The sequence below is a fragment of the Danio rerio genome, chromosome 17, assembly GCF_049306965.1.
Source record: "Danio rerio strain Tuebingen ecotype United States chromosome 17, GRCz12tu, whole genome shotgun sequence".
Classification (NCBI taxonomy): Eukaryota; Metazoa; Chordata; class Actinopteri; order Cypriniformes; family Danionidae; genus Danio; species Danio rerio.
In genome coordinates, this window is record NC_133192.1 from 454,532 (window position 1) to 472,996 (window position 18,465).

Below are 18,465 nucleotides of genomic sequence, written 5' to 3' on the forward strand. Positions count from 1 at the left end.
GTGGTCAAACACGTTTAATGTGGTCAGGCACACACAGCTGGAGCTGAACACAGGACAGAGTCAGTGCACATCACTGCTGAAACACACACACACACACACACACACACAGACTGATATGCAAATGCTGATATGAGTCTCACAATGATCAAGTGTTCTTTACAATAGACAGTTATCATCAGTTAAGCTGAGAACACACACACACACGTTCCTCACACCCCTGACACATTCTGATTCATGTTTTAGTTCAAATGTAAATAATAGAGTGGCTCAGTGGTGTTAAACTGTCACCTCACAGTAAGAAGGTCTCTGGTTCAAGTCTCGGCTGGGTCAGTTGGTGTTTCTGTGTGGAGTTTGCATGTTCTCCCCGTGTTGGTGTGGGTTTCCTCCGGGTGCACCGGTTTCCCCCACAGTCCAAACACATGCGCTATAGGGGAACTGATCAACTACACTGACCGTAGTGTATGAGTGTGTGCATGGGTGTTTCCCAGTGATGGGTTGCAGCTGGAAAAGCATCTGCTGTGTAAAAGATATGTTGGAATAGTTGGCAGTTCATTCTGCTGTGGCCTTTAATAAATAAAGGATTAAGCAATGGAAAATAATTGTAAATAAAAGCTGAGAATATTATTCTCCCTCTTGTACATCGTCCTCTTATCTTTTGGAGAAGTCTGGGTCAAAACAGCACTTGCTGGAGGAATAAAGTAACTATAAATCAGATTTGCTCAGGGGTATGGATCAGTTCAGGCGTCGCTATATACAGTGTGTCTTATATTCAGAACAGTTCCATATCATCATCATGCACAACTTCACATGTTGTAATTCTGGAGTTCACCTGTAGGCGGCAGCGCTTCACTATTTGTGAGAAATTGGGATCATTTCAACATTAGGAAGCTGCAGACCCAGAGACCCAACTGCACACTCAGACCTTGCAAATTTACATTAATCTAAAACATGATTCAGAATGTGTCAGGGGTGTGAGTAATGTCCATCAGCACCATAACAGAGGTGACGAACTGATCAGATGACCGTGTACACCTGTATGCCGGTGCTGATGAAGCTGTAATATCTGCAGTCGCATTAATCAAACTATCAAAGAGTAATCAAATTTGAGCAAGTGGTGCTCGCTGCAGAGCCATTTGAGGAGAGCTGAGCTCCAGCGAGGGGGCGCTTGAGCTTGAGCTCCACCTTTTTTGCACTTCTTCTACGAGTGATGTCACTGGGGGTGGGGTTAGGGGTGGGGTTGGTGTACGCATTAAAACAGCTTACAGGAGGAGGAGCGACAGCTCATGCTCCCCCTCGCTGGAGCTCAGCTCTCCTCAAATGGCTCTGCAGCGAGCACCCTCTCGATTTGAGAGAGGCGTTTTAGGATATGAAGGGAATCTACAGGTGTTATTTTGAAGAGAGATATAGAGATATTTCATATTTTATTTTTCGGCTAAAGTGCATGAAGGAAACTGTAATTTTGAGCTTTCATGTTCACATCAGCAAATCTTCTGTATCTGCGCTGATCAGCTGGGAATGAAAGGTGATTAAATCTGACTTGATGACAGATTAATAATGTCTCATCTCATTGTCCAGTGCTGAGTCGCATAATAATAATAATAATAATAATAATAATAATAATGGCTTTCCCAGAGATAGGCTGGAGGGGCATCCGCTGCGTAAAAACTTGCTGGATTAGTTGGCGGTTCATTCCGCTGTGGCGACCCCAGATTAATAAAGGGACTAAGCTGACAAGAAAATGAATGAATAATAATGGCTACATGGTGGCTCAGTGGGTAGCACGTTCACCTCACAGCAAGAAGGTCTCTGGTTTGAGTCTCAGCTCTGTCAGTTGGTGTTTCTGTGTGAGTTTGCATGTTCTCCCCGTGTTGGTGTGGGTTTCCTCTGGGTGCTCCGGTTTCCCCCACAGTCCAAACACATGCGCTAAAGGAGAATTGGCTAACTAAATTGTCTGTAGTGTGTGTGAATGCGTGTATGGATGTTTCCCAGTGATGGGTTGCGGCTGGAAGGGCATCGGCTGTGTTAACATATGCTAGATAAGTTGGCGGTTCATTCCACTGTGGGGACTGCTGATCAATAAAGTGACTAAGCTGAAAAGAAAATGAATGAATGATAATAATAATTATAGAATACTGATTAAATGTTAATTTAGTGAATGATATGATATGTGCGTCAGTAAGTTACATCAGTAATGTTTTTAACATGCCCAGGCTCAACAATAAGGCCTGCCTGGTGGCCCAGGGGGAGCGTGAGAGATGCTTGGGACAGTGCAGGATTACTGGGCTGATGGGACAGTGCTGCATGTCACTAACATTTCACTTGTCTGCGACTATTTGTCAGTTGCTCTCCTCTGCTGTCCATGTTTGCATAACACTTTTATTAACATTTTTAAAGTGTTGAAATTCGAGATTCACAGACTTTATTTTTGACACATTATTTAAAATATGCAGCTTAAAACAGCTATTAACCACCAGAGAGTAAAAATCTGAACTCCTGGCCTGATGGACCAACCCTGATGCTGAACAGCTTCGTTTTGATACGCAGATATTAATATATCTTCTGAGCTGTTTCAGTCAGGTCTGTGATATTAAAATGATGATATTGAGAGTGACGCAAGCGCTCATGATGCAGCTCAGCTGATGGAGGATCACACTAATATACAGCGCTCAGCTTAAATGAGTTCACTCTCTTACTAACATTAATATTCTCCATTTCTCAGTCAGTATAGACTACATGTGTTAGTGTGTTAACACAGAGCAGTGTTATTAAACCGTTATACTCATTAAAATAATAGTCTGATCACTGAGTGTCTTTAGGAATAAAAGATCAGACATTAAAGTTATTGCAAACAATATAAAAATTACTAAATGTCTTACATTTAATATTTCTCTTGATGGTTCCTGTTTATTAAAACTCTAATATTTCCCCATATATATGAATGTGTGCAGAGGTCTGAGAGACTCATTCATGATCAGCGCTGTATATTAATGCTCATATTCCCTGTGTGCTTCAGTTATGAACGCTTTATAAACACTGTGTGAGGATCTGTTGAACAAAGAGCAGATCTGATGAGTGTGTTCAGCGCAGAAGGCGAACCACGGCTTCGTACATGGCGAAGACGGACATGTTGACGGGGAAGGCACGAATACAGTTTACAGTCAGGCCTCTGAAGAGGACGCCCGAGCCCTCGGTCCTCACGCTGTGTGTGATGCAGTGCAGGAATCCTCTGTAGCGCCGGCCGCTCACTCCGTCCACCTGCAGACGAGACTTGATCACGTCCATCGGCGTCCCCACAGCCCACCCGCACATACCAGACACACCACCCGCTAGGAGGACCACTGGCCAACCTGCAAACACACACACACACATTTTAAATATGCAATAGCATGGTAAACAATTCTCTAACTTTACACCTCGCGATTCTAACTTTACACCTCGCGATTCTAACTTTACACCTCGTGATTCTAACTTTAAAGCTCACGATTAAAACTTTACACCCAATGATTCTAACTTTACACCTCGTGATTCTAACTTTACACCTCACGATTCTAACTTTACACCTAACGATTCTTACTTTACACCTTACGATTCTAACTTTACACCTTACCAATATAACTTTACACCTCACGATTCTAACTTTACACCTCACGATTCTAACTTTACACCTCACGATTCTAACTTTACACCTCACGATTCTAACTTTACACCTCGCGATTCTAACTTTACACCTCACGATTCTAACTTTACACCTCACGATTAAAACTTTACACCCAATGATTCTAACTTTACACCTCGTGATTCTAACTTTACACCTCGCAATTCTAACTTTACACCTCACGATTCTAACTTTACACCTCGCGATTCTAACTTTACACCTCGCGATTCTAACTTTACACCTCGTGATTCTAACTTTACACCTCGTGATTCTAACTTTACATCTCGTGATTCTAACTTTACACCTCGTGATTCTAACTTTACATCTCGTGATTCTAACTTTACACCTCGTGATTCTAACTTTACACCTCGTGATTCTAACTTTACACCTAATAGTTTTGTAAATATAAGTGTAGGTAACTGTAATAATGTGATGTATGTTCAGAGTAAAGGTGTTTTACCTGGCCGCTGGTTCTCTGTGGTCAGTATTTCACATATAGTGTTGTAAGTGAGGAAGTAAGTGGCGAATGAGGGTCCGTCGCGCAGCGCTAAAGCAGCAGACCCCTTATAGAGCCCCAGCAGACCCTCGTCCCGTGCGATGCGGAGTAAACATTGTACCGGACCACGGTATTTACTGCTGGAGTCTTGGCTGATGTGCTGAACAGGCTCCGTCTGACACTGAAGACGCACCTTCACAATGTCTGCAGGCGCCATCACCAACACCTGAAACGTAACGAAACACAACACACACACACACCCTAAATGTCAAATTACCTGAGCTTTCTGTGCCTCACGTCAACTGGCTAAAATACAGAATTTCCATCACCTATCCACTAATGTCATCATAATAATATCAATAAGCCGTGGCAGTGACCTGAGTGACTCCTCCAGTGAATCCGGCCAGGAATATGTGTGCTTTGTGATGCGGCTCTCCAGCGCTCCTGTGCTGCAGCTGATGCAGAAACTGCAGGATGTTCCTGTAAGTGCCGAACACCAGAGACGAGCTGATGGAGACGGTGCTGATGGGCATCGACATGCCTCTGTAGAAACCCCGCAGCTGACACACACACACACACACACAGAGAGAGAGAGGGTTAGTACACCATGATACTGTTGCTGTCACCATTCATTCATTTATTTAGCCGGAGCTTAGTCCCTTATTTATCAGGGGCCGTCACAGTGGAATGAACTGCCAACTATTCCAGCATATGTTTTACACAGCTTATGCCCTTCCTGCTGCAACCCAGTACTGGGAAACACACATACACACTCATACACTATGGCCAATTTAGTTCATCAATTCCCCTATAGCTGGGTCTCAAACCAGAGACCTTCTTGCTGTGAGGCTTTGGGGGCTTAAGCCCCTGATCTTTTGGAATATTCATTCATTCATTCATTTTCTTGTCGGCTTTGTCCCTTTATTAATCCGGGGTCGCCACAGCAGAATGAACCACCAACTTATCCAGCAAGTTTTTACACAGCGGATGCCCTTCCAGCCGCAACTTATCTCTGGGTAACATCCACACACACAGACACACACACACACACACACACACACACACACACACACACACACACACTCATCCACTACGGACAATTTAGCCTACCCAGTTCACCAGTATTACATGTGTTTGGACTGTGGGGGAAACCGGAGTATCCGGAGGAAACCCACGCGAAGGCAGGGAGAACATGCAAACTCCACACAGAAACACCAACTGAGCCGAGGTTCGAACCAGCAACCTGGCGACCTTCTTGCTGTGAGGCGAACGTGCTTCTTTTGTAATATGTTACACTTAAATAAAAGTATGTTGTATAACATTTGTTTTGTTATCTAAGTACTGAAAATTACCACATACATCACGCGCAGTCCACTTAGCGCAGCGTTTGTGTCAGGTAATAAGTTTCTACCAGCAGATGGGAGTGGCTCTGTCCAAATGAACATGTGTGTAGCTTTGTATCACATTGGAAAACAACTATGAAATAAATCATATTTTCAGATTTGAAGACAGGCAGAAGATGACATTTTCAAAAAACAAACAGAAACTGCACATCAGGAGAGCAGATAGGAAGCTCAAGAGGTATGATATGGCTCATAATCGAATAGTAAGTGGGTTCATTTATTAATGTTTTTTCTTTTCATTTTTGATGTTTCAAGTCACAAAGCATCACAATCAGGGCTTTACATTCACTTTTTTGATCACCAGTCACTGTGGCTAGTAGATTTCCAACATTACTAGCCACTCGCCATTTTCACTAGCCACCGTTTTATTGTTTGGAATATATTTTATATAAATAAATGTGACTTTGACATGTAAAATGACTTGATTTAGATGTTGTGTTGTCCACATGCCTCCTCTTTTATTTCACTGTATGTGTGTGTGTTGTGTATGAGCTTGCTCACTGTGCATGAGCAAATGGGTTGTGTCGCATTGCAATTGGTTTTTATTTCGCATGACTTTTTAAGGCTCAGAATAAAGGTTTTACCAAATTCATCTCTAACCACACTAAAAAGAAAAAAAACAAAAAACTTTTTTTTAATAAATTAACATTGAAAAAGATCTATTGTCATGCATCTAAATATGCACAGAAATCTGTCCAGGCTAAAGGTCCCAGATCAGCAGTTACTACACACAAATAGGGAGTTAATCTCATATTAAAATAATGTTATTGTAAAGGATGATGATTAAACTATATTAGCAAAATTACTGTAAGCAAAAGAAAGCAGGTAAAACACACCACGAGTGATGATGAGAGGATGATCCTGTGCCTGAGAATGGTTAAAAGGAAAGCAGTGGCTGCTGCTGTTGCTTACAAATATATATATATTTTCTATCTTGAGCTCTTAAAAGCAGCAGGACTGTGGATACACGAGCATCGTTTTTTGTCTAGTCTTTTTCAAAGAGAACTGAGCGCAAGTGAACAAAAAAAAGCGCAAGTAAACGGGAGTGCACGCACTTTTAACAGTCGCGCGCATCACATCACCTGTGTGCGCGAGTAATCATCCTCTCTTACGGTATTCACCTGCTTTGTCTCTCGCAAACAGTTTTTGTTTTCAGGCGTGCTGCTTCTCGATTCTAAGATCACATTTGCACGCATATTGGGCCATCCTTATTGTCGAACCCTGCTTTAAGAAAACTACAACGTAAAAATTATTCCAACCTGCCAAAGTGGCTAGTGGAGGCAGCTGTCTCACCCGCCAAATCTGAAATCTGCGGGTGTTAATGTGAAGCCCTCATCACAATGTATTGTTAAAAGAAGACTGTCAACTCAAACACCCTTTATTTATCCTTAAACCATTTATAATCCTGTTATTAAGGTTAGAGTAGATCACCTTATGAAAGTGGGGATATTTTAGTTGGGTGAATTAGAACTTTTGGGGGGGGGGGGTCTTTTTTGAGGCTAAGCCCCTTATCCCTTTCAACCCTAAACGCCTCTGAGTTCTCCCAATTCTGTCTTCACCTCACCATCTTTTATTGACTCTGTTCATGCTTCCTTTTAGCTCAATACTCCACAAACATAACATTAACTACCACTGCTATGCTGATGATCTATTTCCATCAAACTAGGAATAGATTTATCATTAGACACCTTTTCTTATGCCTAACCCACATGTGAGCAGGATGACCGATAACTCTCTGCAGCTGAATGAAAACAGAACAGAAGTGTTAATATTAGGTCCCGCTGCTTCAATGACTCACTTAAAACTCAGCCAGGAGTCCTAAAAGACAATCTGCACAATCACGCAGAGAATCTCCCAGTTATCTTTGATCCACTCTTGCAGATTGATAATCATGCAAATCCATGTGCCATGCAGCAGCTTTTCCAGCTTAGATTGATGGTAAAAGTTAAAGCGTTTCCTTCTAAAACAGATCTAGAAAGTGAGCGCCATGCTTTACTCTCCTCTCGGTTAGACTACTGCAACTCTCTGTACATCGTCTCCCCCAGTCAACACTCTCTCAGCTACAGTTGGTCCAGAATGCAGGCGCCAGATTGATAACAGGAACTGAGAAAAGAGCTCACATCTCCCCTGTCCTCGCCTCATTGCACTGGTGTCCTATAACATTGAGAGTTGATTTGAAAATCCTTCATTTCACTTCTAAAGCAGTGCACAGTTCTGCCCCGGCCTATGTCAGTGCACTTATTAGGCCTTATGCAGCTTGTAAATCATGAAGATGCCATGACCAGTTCTTTAGTCTGTCCCTCGGTCTCGCCACGAATCAAAAGGTGATGGAGCTTTCTGTCAGGCTCTGGAACGGTCTCTCTCTGAACAGCAGAGTTTCTCCTTCATGGGATGCTTTTAAATCTGACTTATAGACTTATTTTTACTCTCTTGCCTTTGAGTGACACATACATGCATGGTATTTTTATTTGTATTTTACTATTACTCTTATACATTTACATTTCCTTGTATTATAACACTGTTTGTAGTTTTATTGTCTTGTTTATTTTATTGTAAAACACTTTGGATCAACTACAGGTGTGTAAAGTTGTGCTCTGTGAATAAGTTTGTCTTGCCTTGACATTGCATCTCATCGTTCTTGTTCATTTGTTTCCACATCTCACGATTGACCATGTTTGAATGGTGTGTGTGTGTGTGTGTGTGTGTGTGTGTGTGTGTGTGTGTGTGTGTGTGTGTGTGTGTGTGTGTGTGTGTGTATTCGCAGATATTCACCCCTTCATTTTTGCAGGTTTTCCTCACACACTGCCAAAATCCAGAATAACCCGTCTGTGTCTGGAGTCTCACCTGAAACAGCAGCAGCAGAAGCAGTTACACACACACATACACACACACACACACACACACACATCTGTATGCGTCATGAAGATAATGATGATGGATTACCTTCACCGTGTCTAGTGGATACCCCACCGCCACTCCAAACGCACCTGAACACACCAAACACAATCAGCCGTAACACACACACACACACACACAACTATTAACACACATTTACAACTAGCTCTGAGAATGTTGCTTTTTTATTCATAAAAGTACATATTAAGGCATTTATTCGAGATAAATGAGTGTTTAGACAGCATGTCATGTTAATCAACAAACATTGTGGAAACATTACTGAAGAATGCTTTCTCAACATATCTGCATATCTAATGTCTTAAATATAAAAATAAATAAAATCATTAAAAAATTACAAATATAAATCATAGATAATTCATAATAAATAAAATCATAAAAAACTAAAAATAAATGGCAAAAAATAATTAATTAATTATGTTTTAAATATTGCCTCTTATTTTATATAGCTTCTATTTATACATGTAAATATTTATCTATAATATAATTATTTATATATTTCCAGCTTACTTGTTAAATTCTATAATTTAGCTTCTTATTGCTATTATTTTTGTTTTTACAATTATTTTTACTGAAAATTGTGCTGTGTGTGTGACTTTTAGTCTGTGTGTGTGTGTGTGTGGGGTGTGTTATTGTTTATTTGAGGTATAACAGAATGATGAATCTTAAACTAAAGAGACAGTTCACTCAAAACAATCATTACATTTCTGTCATCATTAACTCTGCTTTTACCACTGATTTCCAGAGTAGCAGAAGCAAACACCATGAGGGTCAGTGGTTACCAATGTCCAGCATTTCCAGTAGAACTTCTTTAGTGTTCAGCACACACTCATAAAGGTTTAAGCAAGAGAAGAGCAAATGATGACATAATTTTCATTTAGGTGTACTGTCCCTTTAAGACACACACACACAAACCATTGTTTCTGTGAACTGTGGGGACATTCCATTGGTTTCTATTGTTTTTATACTGTACAAACTGTATTCTCTACAACCTTAAAATTGTACTCATAAATCACACACACACACACACACACACACACACACACACACACACACACACACACACTGACCTCCAACGGAACCGGCCAGGAAATCCGCCAGGTGCATCACGACCAGAAGCAAAAAATCCGATCGAACCGAACCGAGTCGAAGCATCGGAATCATCCGCTTCGAATCATCATCATCGCGAATAAAGCCGCTTCAGGAGCTGTCGATGAACATGAAGATGATGAAATGACAGAAGGTGATAAGGAGTGTGTGTGTGTGTGTGTGTGTGTGTGTGTGTGTGTGTGTGTGTGTGTGTGTGTGTGTGTGTGTCGCCCTGTCTGTCATGACACACACATGAAGCTGAAGGTCAGAATCTCCTCCAGAATGGCGGGTCTCTGCACTGTTGGTCGCCCGCTGTGGTTCTGGGCTCTCAGTGATTCTCCGTCGGTGTTAGGAGCAGAGCTGATCCTCTGTCAGATGTTAAAGGCGCTGTAATGTGGAGCTGTCAGAGCGGTGCTGTTCCTGCTGCGGCCGCGGGGTGGCGCTACTGCAAAGGCTCACTGAATGACTGACCATGTGACACGTGAGTCACGTGGTACACGGAACTGATGATTCATATTAAACAGCTGCAGCTCTGATACCGCTGAACTACAATAGAGAACATTCTATACAGATCAGCGTTTCTATAGGCTACTGTCCTCACGCTCAGCCAATCACAGCAGAGGAACTGACTCTATCAACACAGATCTGCTCATATACTAACAGTCATGTAGACTATTTAATAAATAACAGGAATAAATCCAGTTACTCGCTATAATTCCTGTTCCTACATTACTGGGATGACTGGGTTTAGGGTTAAATGTAGAAAAGTGTAAGACGTAATACACAATAACAGCTGATGAGGAAATTATTGGCAGATTCAATCTGTTTTCCCCAACTGTATCTATATTATATTAATCTTCTGAAGAAAGTCTGTAGTTTGGCTGAAATAAATAAAGTAAAAACTGCTGTGGACTATAATATAAGCCCCTGGACTGTGGGGGAAACCGGAGCACCCGGAGGAAACCCACGCCAACAAGGGGAGAACATGCAAACTCCATTCACAAACTGTTCATTAACAGTGTTTTTACAGTGTAGATTTTTTGTTAGGTTTATGCTAAATTTATTTGTATTTTTAATGGTTTATAGGTCTTTAACGTCTGACAAAGGGGCAACCAATGAAAACTCTCCTTTGGGCTGTAATTTAGGTCATTTACATACTTGCTGACTGTTAATTAATGTCCACCGTCCCTTGCTGAAATAATAAAACTAGAGCTGGGCAAAGATTAATCGCGATCAAAATAAAAGTTTGTTTTGACATAATATGTATAAGTGTATTTCATATACAGCTGAAAGCAGAAGTGTACATGCACTCTAATAAAGGAGCATAACCATGTTTTATAATCACACTAAACAGTTACTATTTTAGGTCTGTCAGGATTCCCTAAATGATTTATATTTGCTAAATGCCAGAATAATGAGAGAATTGTTTATTAATTTAAGTCGAAAGTTTTTGCTTGGTATTGTTCAGCTGTATTAAACTGTATAACTTTGGTCAAATGTTTTGGGTCTCCTTCCACAAGCTTCTCTCAATAGTTTGCAGGAGTTTTGGCTCATTCCTCCTGACAGAATTGGTGTAACTGAGTCAGATTTGTAGGCTGTCCTGCTCTCACAAGCTTTTTCCACTCTGCCCACACATTCTCTATAGGATTGAGATCAGGGCTTTGTAATGGCCACTCCAAAACATTCCCTCTGCTGTCCTTAAAGCACATTTGAACTAATTTGGCAGTATCCTCAGGGTCAGGGTCTGTCTGGAAGACTGCACTCACACTATGTACAGTTGCCTCGAACCGGGCCAAAGTACGCTTGTCCCCCCCCCCACCCCCTATAATACCCCTGCCCCCCCCCCCCCCCCCCCCCCCCCCCCCCCCCCGTCTCCCCCGACGGCCTGCACTCATACTACAATCGGGCCTGGGCACGCTTACGTCATCGCTGCTGCTGCGCTGTTCAGTGAGAAGCGCTCTCTCACTCAGCAGCACAGTGGAGATTTCTCTAGTTATATTGCTTTAGTGGTTTGTTATGCAGTGACATGCAGTCAGATATTTCACCAAACAGTCCTTAGGGATGCGGTGACACGCAGTCAGATATTTCGCCGAACAGATCCGCCACTTTTGACGCTCATAAACAATCATAAAGCCCTCGTGCTGCAGGAATGAGGAGGTCTGCTGAAGGTGCAGCTGTGGTGCAGTGAGGGGTTTGCGTCTTTAATAAACTACGGCAGTTTGCGTTCACTGAACAGTAAGAATGATTAATAAATCCATATAAAACAGCCCCTTAAAGTCACGTCTCGCTTTCAGTTTCGGGCTTTGGTGCGTTTTGCACTCACACTTGCACAAAGCCCAAGTGAACCGTGCTCAGGCACACCTCTTCCAACCGTGCCTGAGCCCGATTCAGCGCACTCACACTTCTCAAACGATCCGGGAAACGGGCCTGGGCACGGTATGGATGGCATAGTGTGAGTAGGCCCTTAGAATGAAAACGGCCTCTCCAGCGTTTTCGAAACACTCTGTTTTGGGCGCTCGAGAACTCCGGCATAGTGTGGATGGATGGTGTAACCGTAGCAAAACTTATGCATTTTAAAACGAAAACGCATTAGTGTAAACGGGGCCTCAGATCCATCAGAGCACAGCACATGCCTCCAAGCTTCAGTCTTTCCCCAGTGTCATTCAGCTAATGGTAATCTGGCTTTGTTGTTGATTCTGGCTTGTTGATTTTCTCATGTTGTCACAGAAGGAAGCAGTGTGTTTGAGCTTTTCCTTCAACACTATTCTACAGTTGTGCCTCACATTAACTCAAATGTTGTCAATTAGCCAATCAGAAACCTCCAAAACCCTGACATCATCATCTGAGCTTTACAGAGACAGAATAATCTTACTGTGTGTAAACTTGTCTTAGAAGAGTTAGAACAATTTCTTAAACGATATCTCTCTCATTATTCTGCTGTTAAGCAGAACAGAAACACACGTGATCATCCTCACTTACCTAAAGGAGGAAAAGTTTACTCACATTAACATCTGACTGTGTTTAAATGCTGATGTGCCTTTATACAGCGTATGTAAACTCCTGCTTTCAGCTGGATATAATGGATATGCGATACACAGAAGCAAAACTGTTCAAAACTATTTAGTTGCATAGATTTTTAAAGGTCTGTATCATTTCAGGAAATGTTCACAGTATTTCCTCTAATATTTGTTCTTCTGGAGAAAGTCTTTTTGGTTTTATGTCGTCAATATTATTATCCCCTTTACATGTCACGTTCAGCTGAACACTAGTGTCTTGAAGAATATCTAGTCTAATATTCTGTGCTGTCATCATGACTAAGAGAAAATAAATCAGTGATTAGAGATGAGTTATTAAATAAACAAATATGAAAGAGTAATATTGCCTGTCTGCGATGATGATGATGATGATGATGATGAAGGGGCGTTTCTTCGTCCTGCAGCTTCTATTGGTCACTGATGGACTTTCCCCTTCATATCAGCTTCATTCAGTAAAAATAGCCGTCAGTCGGCCAGTGGACAGCAGCTGCTCATGACCACACACACACACACACACGTGCACACACACTAGCCTGGACACTCACACTAGCACACACACACTAGCCCAGACACCCATTCGAGTGCACACACACACACTAGCCAGCACACTCACACACTAAAGCACACACATTCTAGCACGCGCACACACACAACTGTGCGCGCACACACTAACAGCAGTGCGCACACACACTCTTCTCCTTCATCTCAGGAATGGCTCTGGACTTCGCTGCTGGATGTTTCGGAGGTAAAACACACACAGATTTAATGATCATTAGCACATGTTGAGGAACAGTGTGATCTGCGTCTCTTATTTCTGCTCTCGGTCACTCTCTCATAAGCTTTCATTAGATCATGTATTTACTATGAAGAGTACAGCTGCAGCATTAGTAATGACAGTTCAGCATGTCCTGATGCATTATTAACAGCAGAGAATGCTCCGTCAGTTCACATGAACAGCTGATTAACCAACAGCAGCAGCAGATCCTGCAGGACATCATCTGTACACTGTGTGATCATGTTAGAAAACACATGAACTAACACACACTTACTGTGAAGCGCGATCACTTCCTCTTTAATCATGTCTATTTCTTGTTCTTGACGTGTCTCTTACTGTAAAGCGTGTTGAGGTGTCACTGTAGAGACGTGCTGTATAAATAATCCTGCCGTGATCTGACAAATACTCCAGCACTCAATGACTGATCCTGACTGGGGCAACACAGTGGCTCAGTGGTTAGCACTGTGGCCTCACAGCAAGAAGATCACTGGTTCGAGCCTCAGCTGGGTCAGTTGGTGTTTCTGTGTGGAGTTTGCATGTTCTCCCTGTGTTGGTGTGGGTTTCCTCCGGTTTCCCCCACAGTCCAACACATGTGCTATAGGGGAACTGATCAACTAAACTGGCTGTAGTGTATGAGTGTGTGTGAGAATGAGTGTGCAAGGGTGTTTCCCAGCACTGGGTTGCAGCTGGAAGGGCATTCGCTGTGTCAAACATATGCTGCAATAGTTGGCGGTTCATTCAAGGGTCTAGGCCAAAGGAGAATGACTGACTGACTGACTGACTGACTGACTGATGGTGACGGCACTTTCAGAGTTTGTCATCTTATACTGGTCAGAGGTGGATCAACACTCCTGAGCTGCACTCGGTGCAATATAATGAAAGAGTCAGTGATCATGCTTACTGTGTGACACCATTCCTGCTGAACCTGGGGAATCCTCCTCATTTCTGATGCATTGGAGGGTAAATGTGCATTTGGAGATTTGTTATTCAGGGTTACTTTAGATAAAAGCCTCTGGCGAAAGCTTTAAAGCAGATCTGTTCTGCCCCCGAGCCTCTGAACTCTCTAGAGCAGGGGTCGACAACCTTTTTTCAGCAAAGAGCCGTTGCAGATTTTTTTTTTGGCAAATGCATTTTTTTACAGAGCCACTGGGAATATACAGCTGGAGTCAGAGTTATTCACCCCGTGTTTATTTTTCCCCCAATTTTTGTTTATCAGAGAGCAGATTCCTCCAACACATCTCTAATCATAACAGTGTTAATAACTCATCTCTAATAACTGATTTATTTCCTCTTTGTCATGATGACAGTAAATAATATTAGACTAGATATTCTTGAAGACACTTCTATTCAGCTTAAAGTGACATGTAAAGGCTTCACTAGGGTACTTAGGGTAAAGTTAGGGTAATTAGGCAAGTCATTGTATAACAGTGGTTTGTTCTGGAGACTAATGAGAAATATACAGCCTGAAGGGGCGAATAATATTGAGCTTAAAATTGTGTTTAAAAAATAAAAATTGCTTTTACTCTAGCCCAAATAAAACAAGACTTTCTCCTGAAAAACAAACGCTCTAGAGTGTGTAGTGAAGTTCGCACACTTACAGTGCGTCCTAAATGTGTGCACTTTATTTGTGAAGAAAAAGTGCATGCTTCTGAGTGTGTGAGCTTTGGGACAAACTCTTTCCTCATTAGTGGATTGTTATGTTGCAGTTACGAGAGCTGTCAATCATCATCCACACATCATCCACACTTCTGTCATATTTAATAATCTATAATACTGTAGATGCAGCAGCAGCAGGTGAATCTGCCATCGAGGAGTCTGTCAGTCAGAGAAACTCTGCGTTCAGAAGTGAATGATCAAACACGTCTCTACAGACGTTGACAGTGATGCTGCAGGTGAAATATAAGACAGGAAACATGATTTAAATATTCACCAGTATGCTAGATATCAATTAATAGCCCTTCATTTTGCCCGAGCTTCTCTACTTGACAATGGGCTACAGTATATGCACACAGACGCTTCATTTCAGCCGGCCAGCCTCAGGGCTTCAGGTGAAGTGTTATCCCATACAGAATCACAGCGTTTAAGATCTGATTAAGCAGCCATCTTCACTGCCTGGCTGAGATATGCTATAAAGTGGGTTTCAGACCACAGAAGCTCTGCATTCAGTTATATTTTTCTGTGCCATGTCTGTACAACAGATGCAGTTATTTTACCACAGTGTTTTCAATGGAGTTTTTGCGCTGGCCTGCAGCCAATGGTTAAACAGTCTTTCCTCTCTTTTTACTCTCTAACAACCAAATGAATGCGGAAGTCTATTTAACTGATTATATTTGAGTTACATTACAACATCAGTGCTGTAAAAGGAAACGTATGAACCTGAAAATAGTCATATAAAGCTCTCAGATTAAGCTCATCATTGGCTGAAAAACACTAACTATAGCCCATTGGCCTCGTGCATCCGCCATGTTTGTAGTTTGTTTACACTCAATACCCAAGTTTGTAGTTCTAATCAAATTCACATTTAAGTGTTGTTCAATATCAGCGGTTTGAGTCCGGACACTTCTACACTTTCAACATCTACCACTGGAAACCTCTCTCTCATCAACACACTACCATTTGGGACACATTCATTCTATTTCCGAAAACTATTTAGTATGTCAAGTATGCGAACAGAGCTCAGGAATCTACGTCATGGGAAGATGTGTTCAGCCATGTTTGTGGACAAACACAGGAGTGCATAATATAAAGAGCTGCAAACCACAGCAGAACACGCCAGATATTGTAGAGGCATCTCTCTCAAACTGCATCTCACACACACACACAATTCAGCTGCGGTCACACTCGAAATTCTGTCATATGACGCTGCGAAAAGAGACGGAATTAAACAAGATGATTAGACATATAAAACAGCAAGTGAGAACATTAAAGCTATCAGGGCCTGGGAAGAGGAACTGGGCGTAGAGTTTGAGGATGACTACTGGAGTGCAGTATTGGGCAATGTGCGCACCTCCACCATGCGCTGGACTCAGTCTTCTACAACTTAAAATAATTCACAGAGCTCATCTCTCAAAGGCTAAACCTTCTAAAATATATGCCCATATTTCAGATATGTGTGATAAATGTAAACCTTCACCAGGCAATCTTAGGGCCAGACAGAATCTGCGGACGTTTTTTGCTCTTTCTGCTGAGAATTTTGGTATAAATCTGCGGATATCATGCTGAATTATTTTGGGGAGTATCATAGTAAAACCTTAATATGTGAAATAAAAAATAATATCCTTTTATCTTTTATTTAATGTTTAAAATGCAAATCGAATTAGATTCTGTAATGTAATGTATTGTTATTTAATGCCATTTTAGCAACCAAGGCTATTTTCATGGCCGGAACCTTTCAACAATAACTACAATTTAAAATCAAGAAACAAATGAATACATACATTAAATAAGATTTTCAGTGTTGATGCATGATAAAAAGTCTAAAATATTTTCTGGTTTCACTTTGTTAAAAATGAGTTCCAATTAGATTCACTGTGTTTATTAAATACAGCAAGTCTCATATAAATCTCTACTGAAAGACAGAAAACATGACTGCACACACTGTAATGTACATAAATCAGATGAACATTTTAGTCAATGATATTACTGGAATTAATTAAAAAACTGAAGATAAATTTACACGCATTTACTCGAGTAAATTAACAGAATTAATGTCGGGTGGAAAATCTGCTGAAATCTGCGCGTGCAGACTCTGTGTAGGCTCTGTCTTATGTTTGAATTTTGTCCCAAGTTGCAAAACTACTGGATTACTTTCTTTAAAATGGTTTCTGATATTCTGGGGGTCCAGTTAGCCGTTAGTCAGATCTTTGGTGTTTCCTCTCAGTGTCATCCTGTAAACTGGAGACACGCTGACATTGTGGCTTTGGCATCTCTTCATTAGGTGCAGAATACTGTTGTCCTGGACCTCCCCACAACACCTCTCTATTTCACTGTGCCTCAAAGATTTAGTTTTATTTCATTTATTGTTGTTGATGGTCTGTGTCGCGGACACCGCCCTCTCTCTTAGTCGCGGATATAACTGAGGGCGCAAGTGGTGAGGGTAGTGTCGCGGACACGGCCCACTCTATCAGTCGCGGATATAACTGAGGGTGCAGGTGGTGAGGGTAGTGTCGCGGACACCGCCCTCTCTCTTAGTCTCGGATATAACTGAGGGTGCAGGTGGTGAGGGTAGTGTCGCGGACACCACCCTCTCTCTTAGTCTCGGATATAACTGAGGGTGCAGGTGGTGAGGGTAGTGTCGCGGACACCACCCTCTCTCTTAGTCTCGGATATAACTGAGGGTGCAGGTGGTGAGGGTAGTGTCGCGGAAACCGCCCACTCTATCAGTCGCGAATATAACTAAGGGTGCAGGTGGTGAGGGTAGTGTCGCGGACAGCGCCCTCTCTTTTAGTCGCGGATATAACTGAGGGTGCAGGTGGTGAGGGTAGTGTCACGGACACCGCCCACTCTATTAGTCGCGGATATAACTGAGGGTGCAGGTGGTGAGGGTAGTGTCGCGGACACCGCCCTCTCTTTTAGCCACGGATATAACTGAGGGTGCAGGTGGTAAAGGGTAGTGTCGCGGACAGCACCCACTCTATCAGTCGCGGATATAACTGAGGGTGCAGGTGGTGAGGGTAATGTCACGGACACCGCCCACTCTATTAGTCGTGGATATAACTGAGGGCGCGAGTGGTTAGGGTAGTGTCGCGGACACCGCCCTCTCTTAGTCTCGAATATAACTGAGGGCACGAGTGGTGAGGGTAGTGTCGCAGACACCGCCCTCTCTCTTAGTTGCGGATATAACTGAGGGTGCAGGTGGTGAGGGTAGTGTCGCAGACACCGCCCTCTCTCTTAGTTGCGGATATAACTGAGGGTGCAGGTGGTGAGGGTAGTGTCGCAGACACCGCCCTCTCTCTTAGTCTCGGATATAACTGAGGGTGCAGGTGGTGAGGGTAGTGTCACGGACACCGCCCTCTCTATTAGTCGTGGATATAACTGAGGGCGCGAGTGGAGAGGGTAGTGTCGCGGACACCGCCCTCTCTCTTAGTCTCGGATATAAC

General features: G+C 42.4%; 2 protein-coding genes across 3 annotated transcripts in view; one reads left to right on the plus strand and one right to left on the minus strand.

Moving 5' to 3' along the window:
- slc25a47b (solute carrier family 25 member 47b) lies at positions 1 to 13,310 on the minus strand. 2 transcript variants are annotated; one of them, XM_073926807.1, is made up of 7 exons: positions 12,939 to 13,310; positions 9,538 to 9,674; positions 8,498 to 8,541; positions 8,327 to 8,398; positions 4,529 to 4,711; positions 4,116 to 4,377; positions 1 to 3,347 (listed from the first exon to the last, which is right to left on the minus strand). In XM_073926807.1, exons 2-7 carry the CDS (start codon positions 9,629 to 9,631, stop codon positions 3,079 to 3,081), a joined length of 924 nt encoding a protein of 307 aa, XP_073782908.1. In that variant the 5' UTR covers positions 9,632 to 9,674; positions 12,939 to 13,310; the 3' UTR covers positions 1 to 3,078.
- Positions 13,056 to 18,465, plus strand: part of slc25a29l (solute carrier family 25 member 29-like) — a 17,081-nt gene continuing 11,671 nt past the window's right edge. Inside the window, exon 1 of the mRNA XM_002665086.8 lies at positions 13,056 to 13,336. Coding sequence (XP_002665132.2) covers positions 13,303 to 13,336 — 34 coding nt within the window. The 5' untranslated portion in view covers positions 13,056 to 13,302. The remainder of the gene's footprint in view (positions 13,337 to 18,465) is intronic.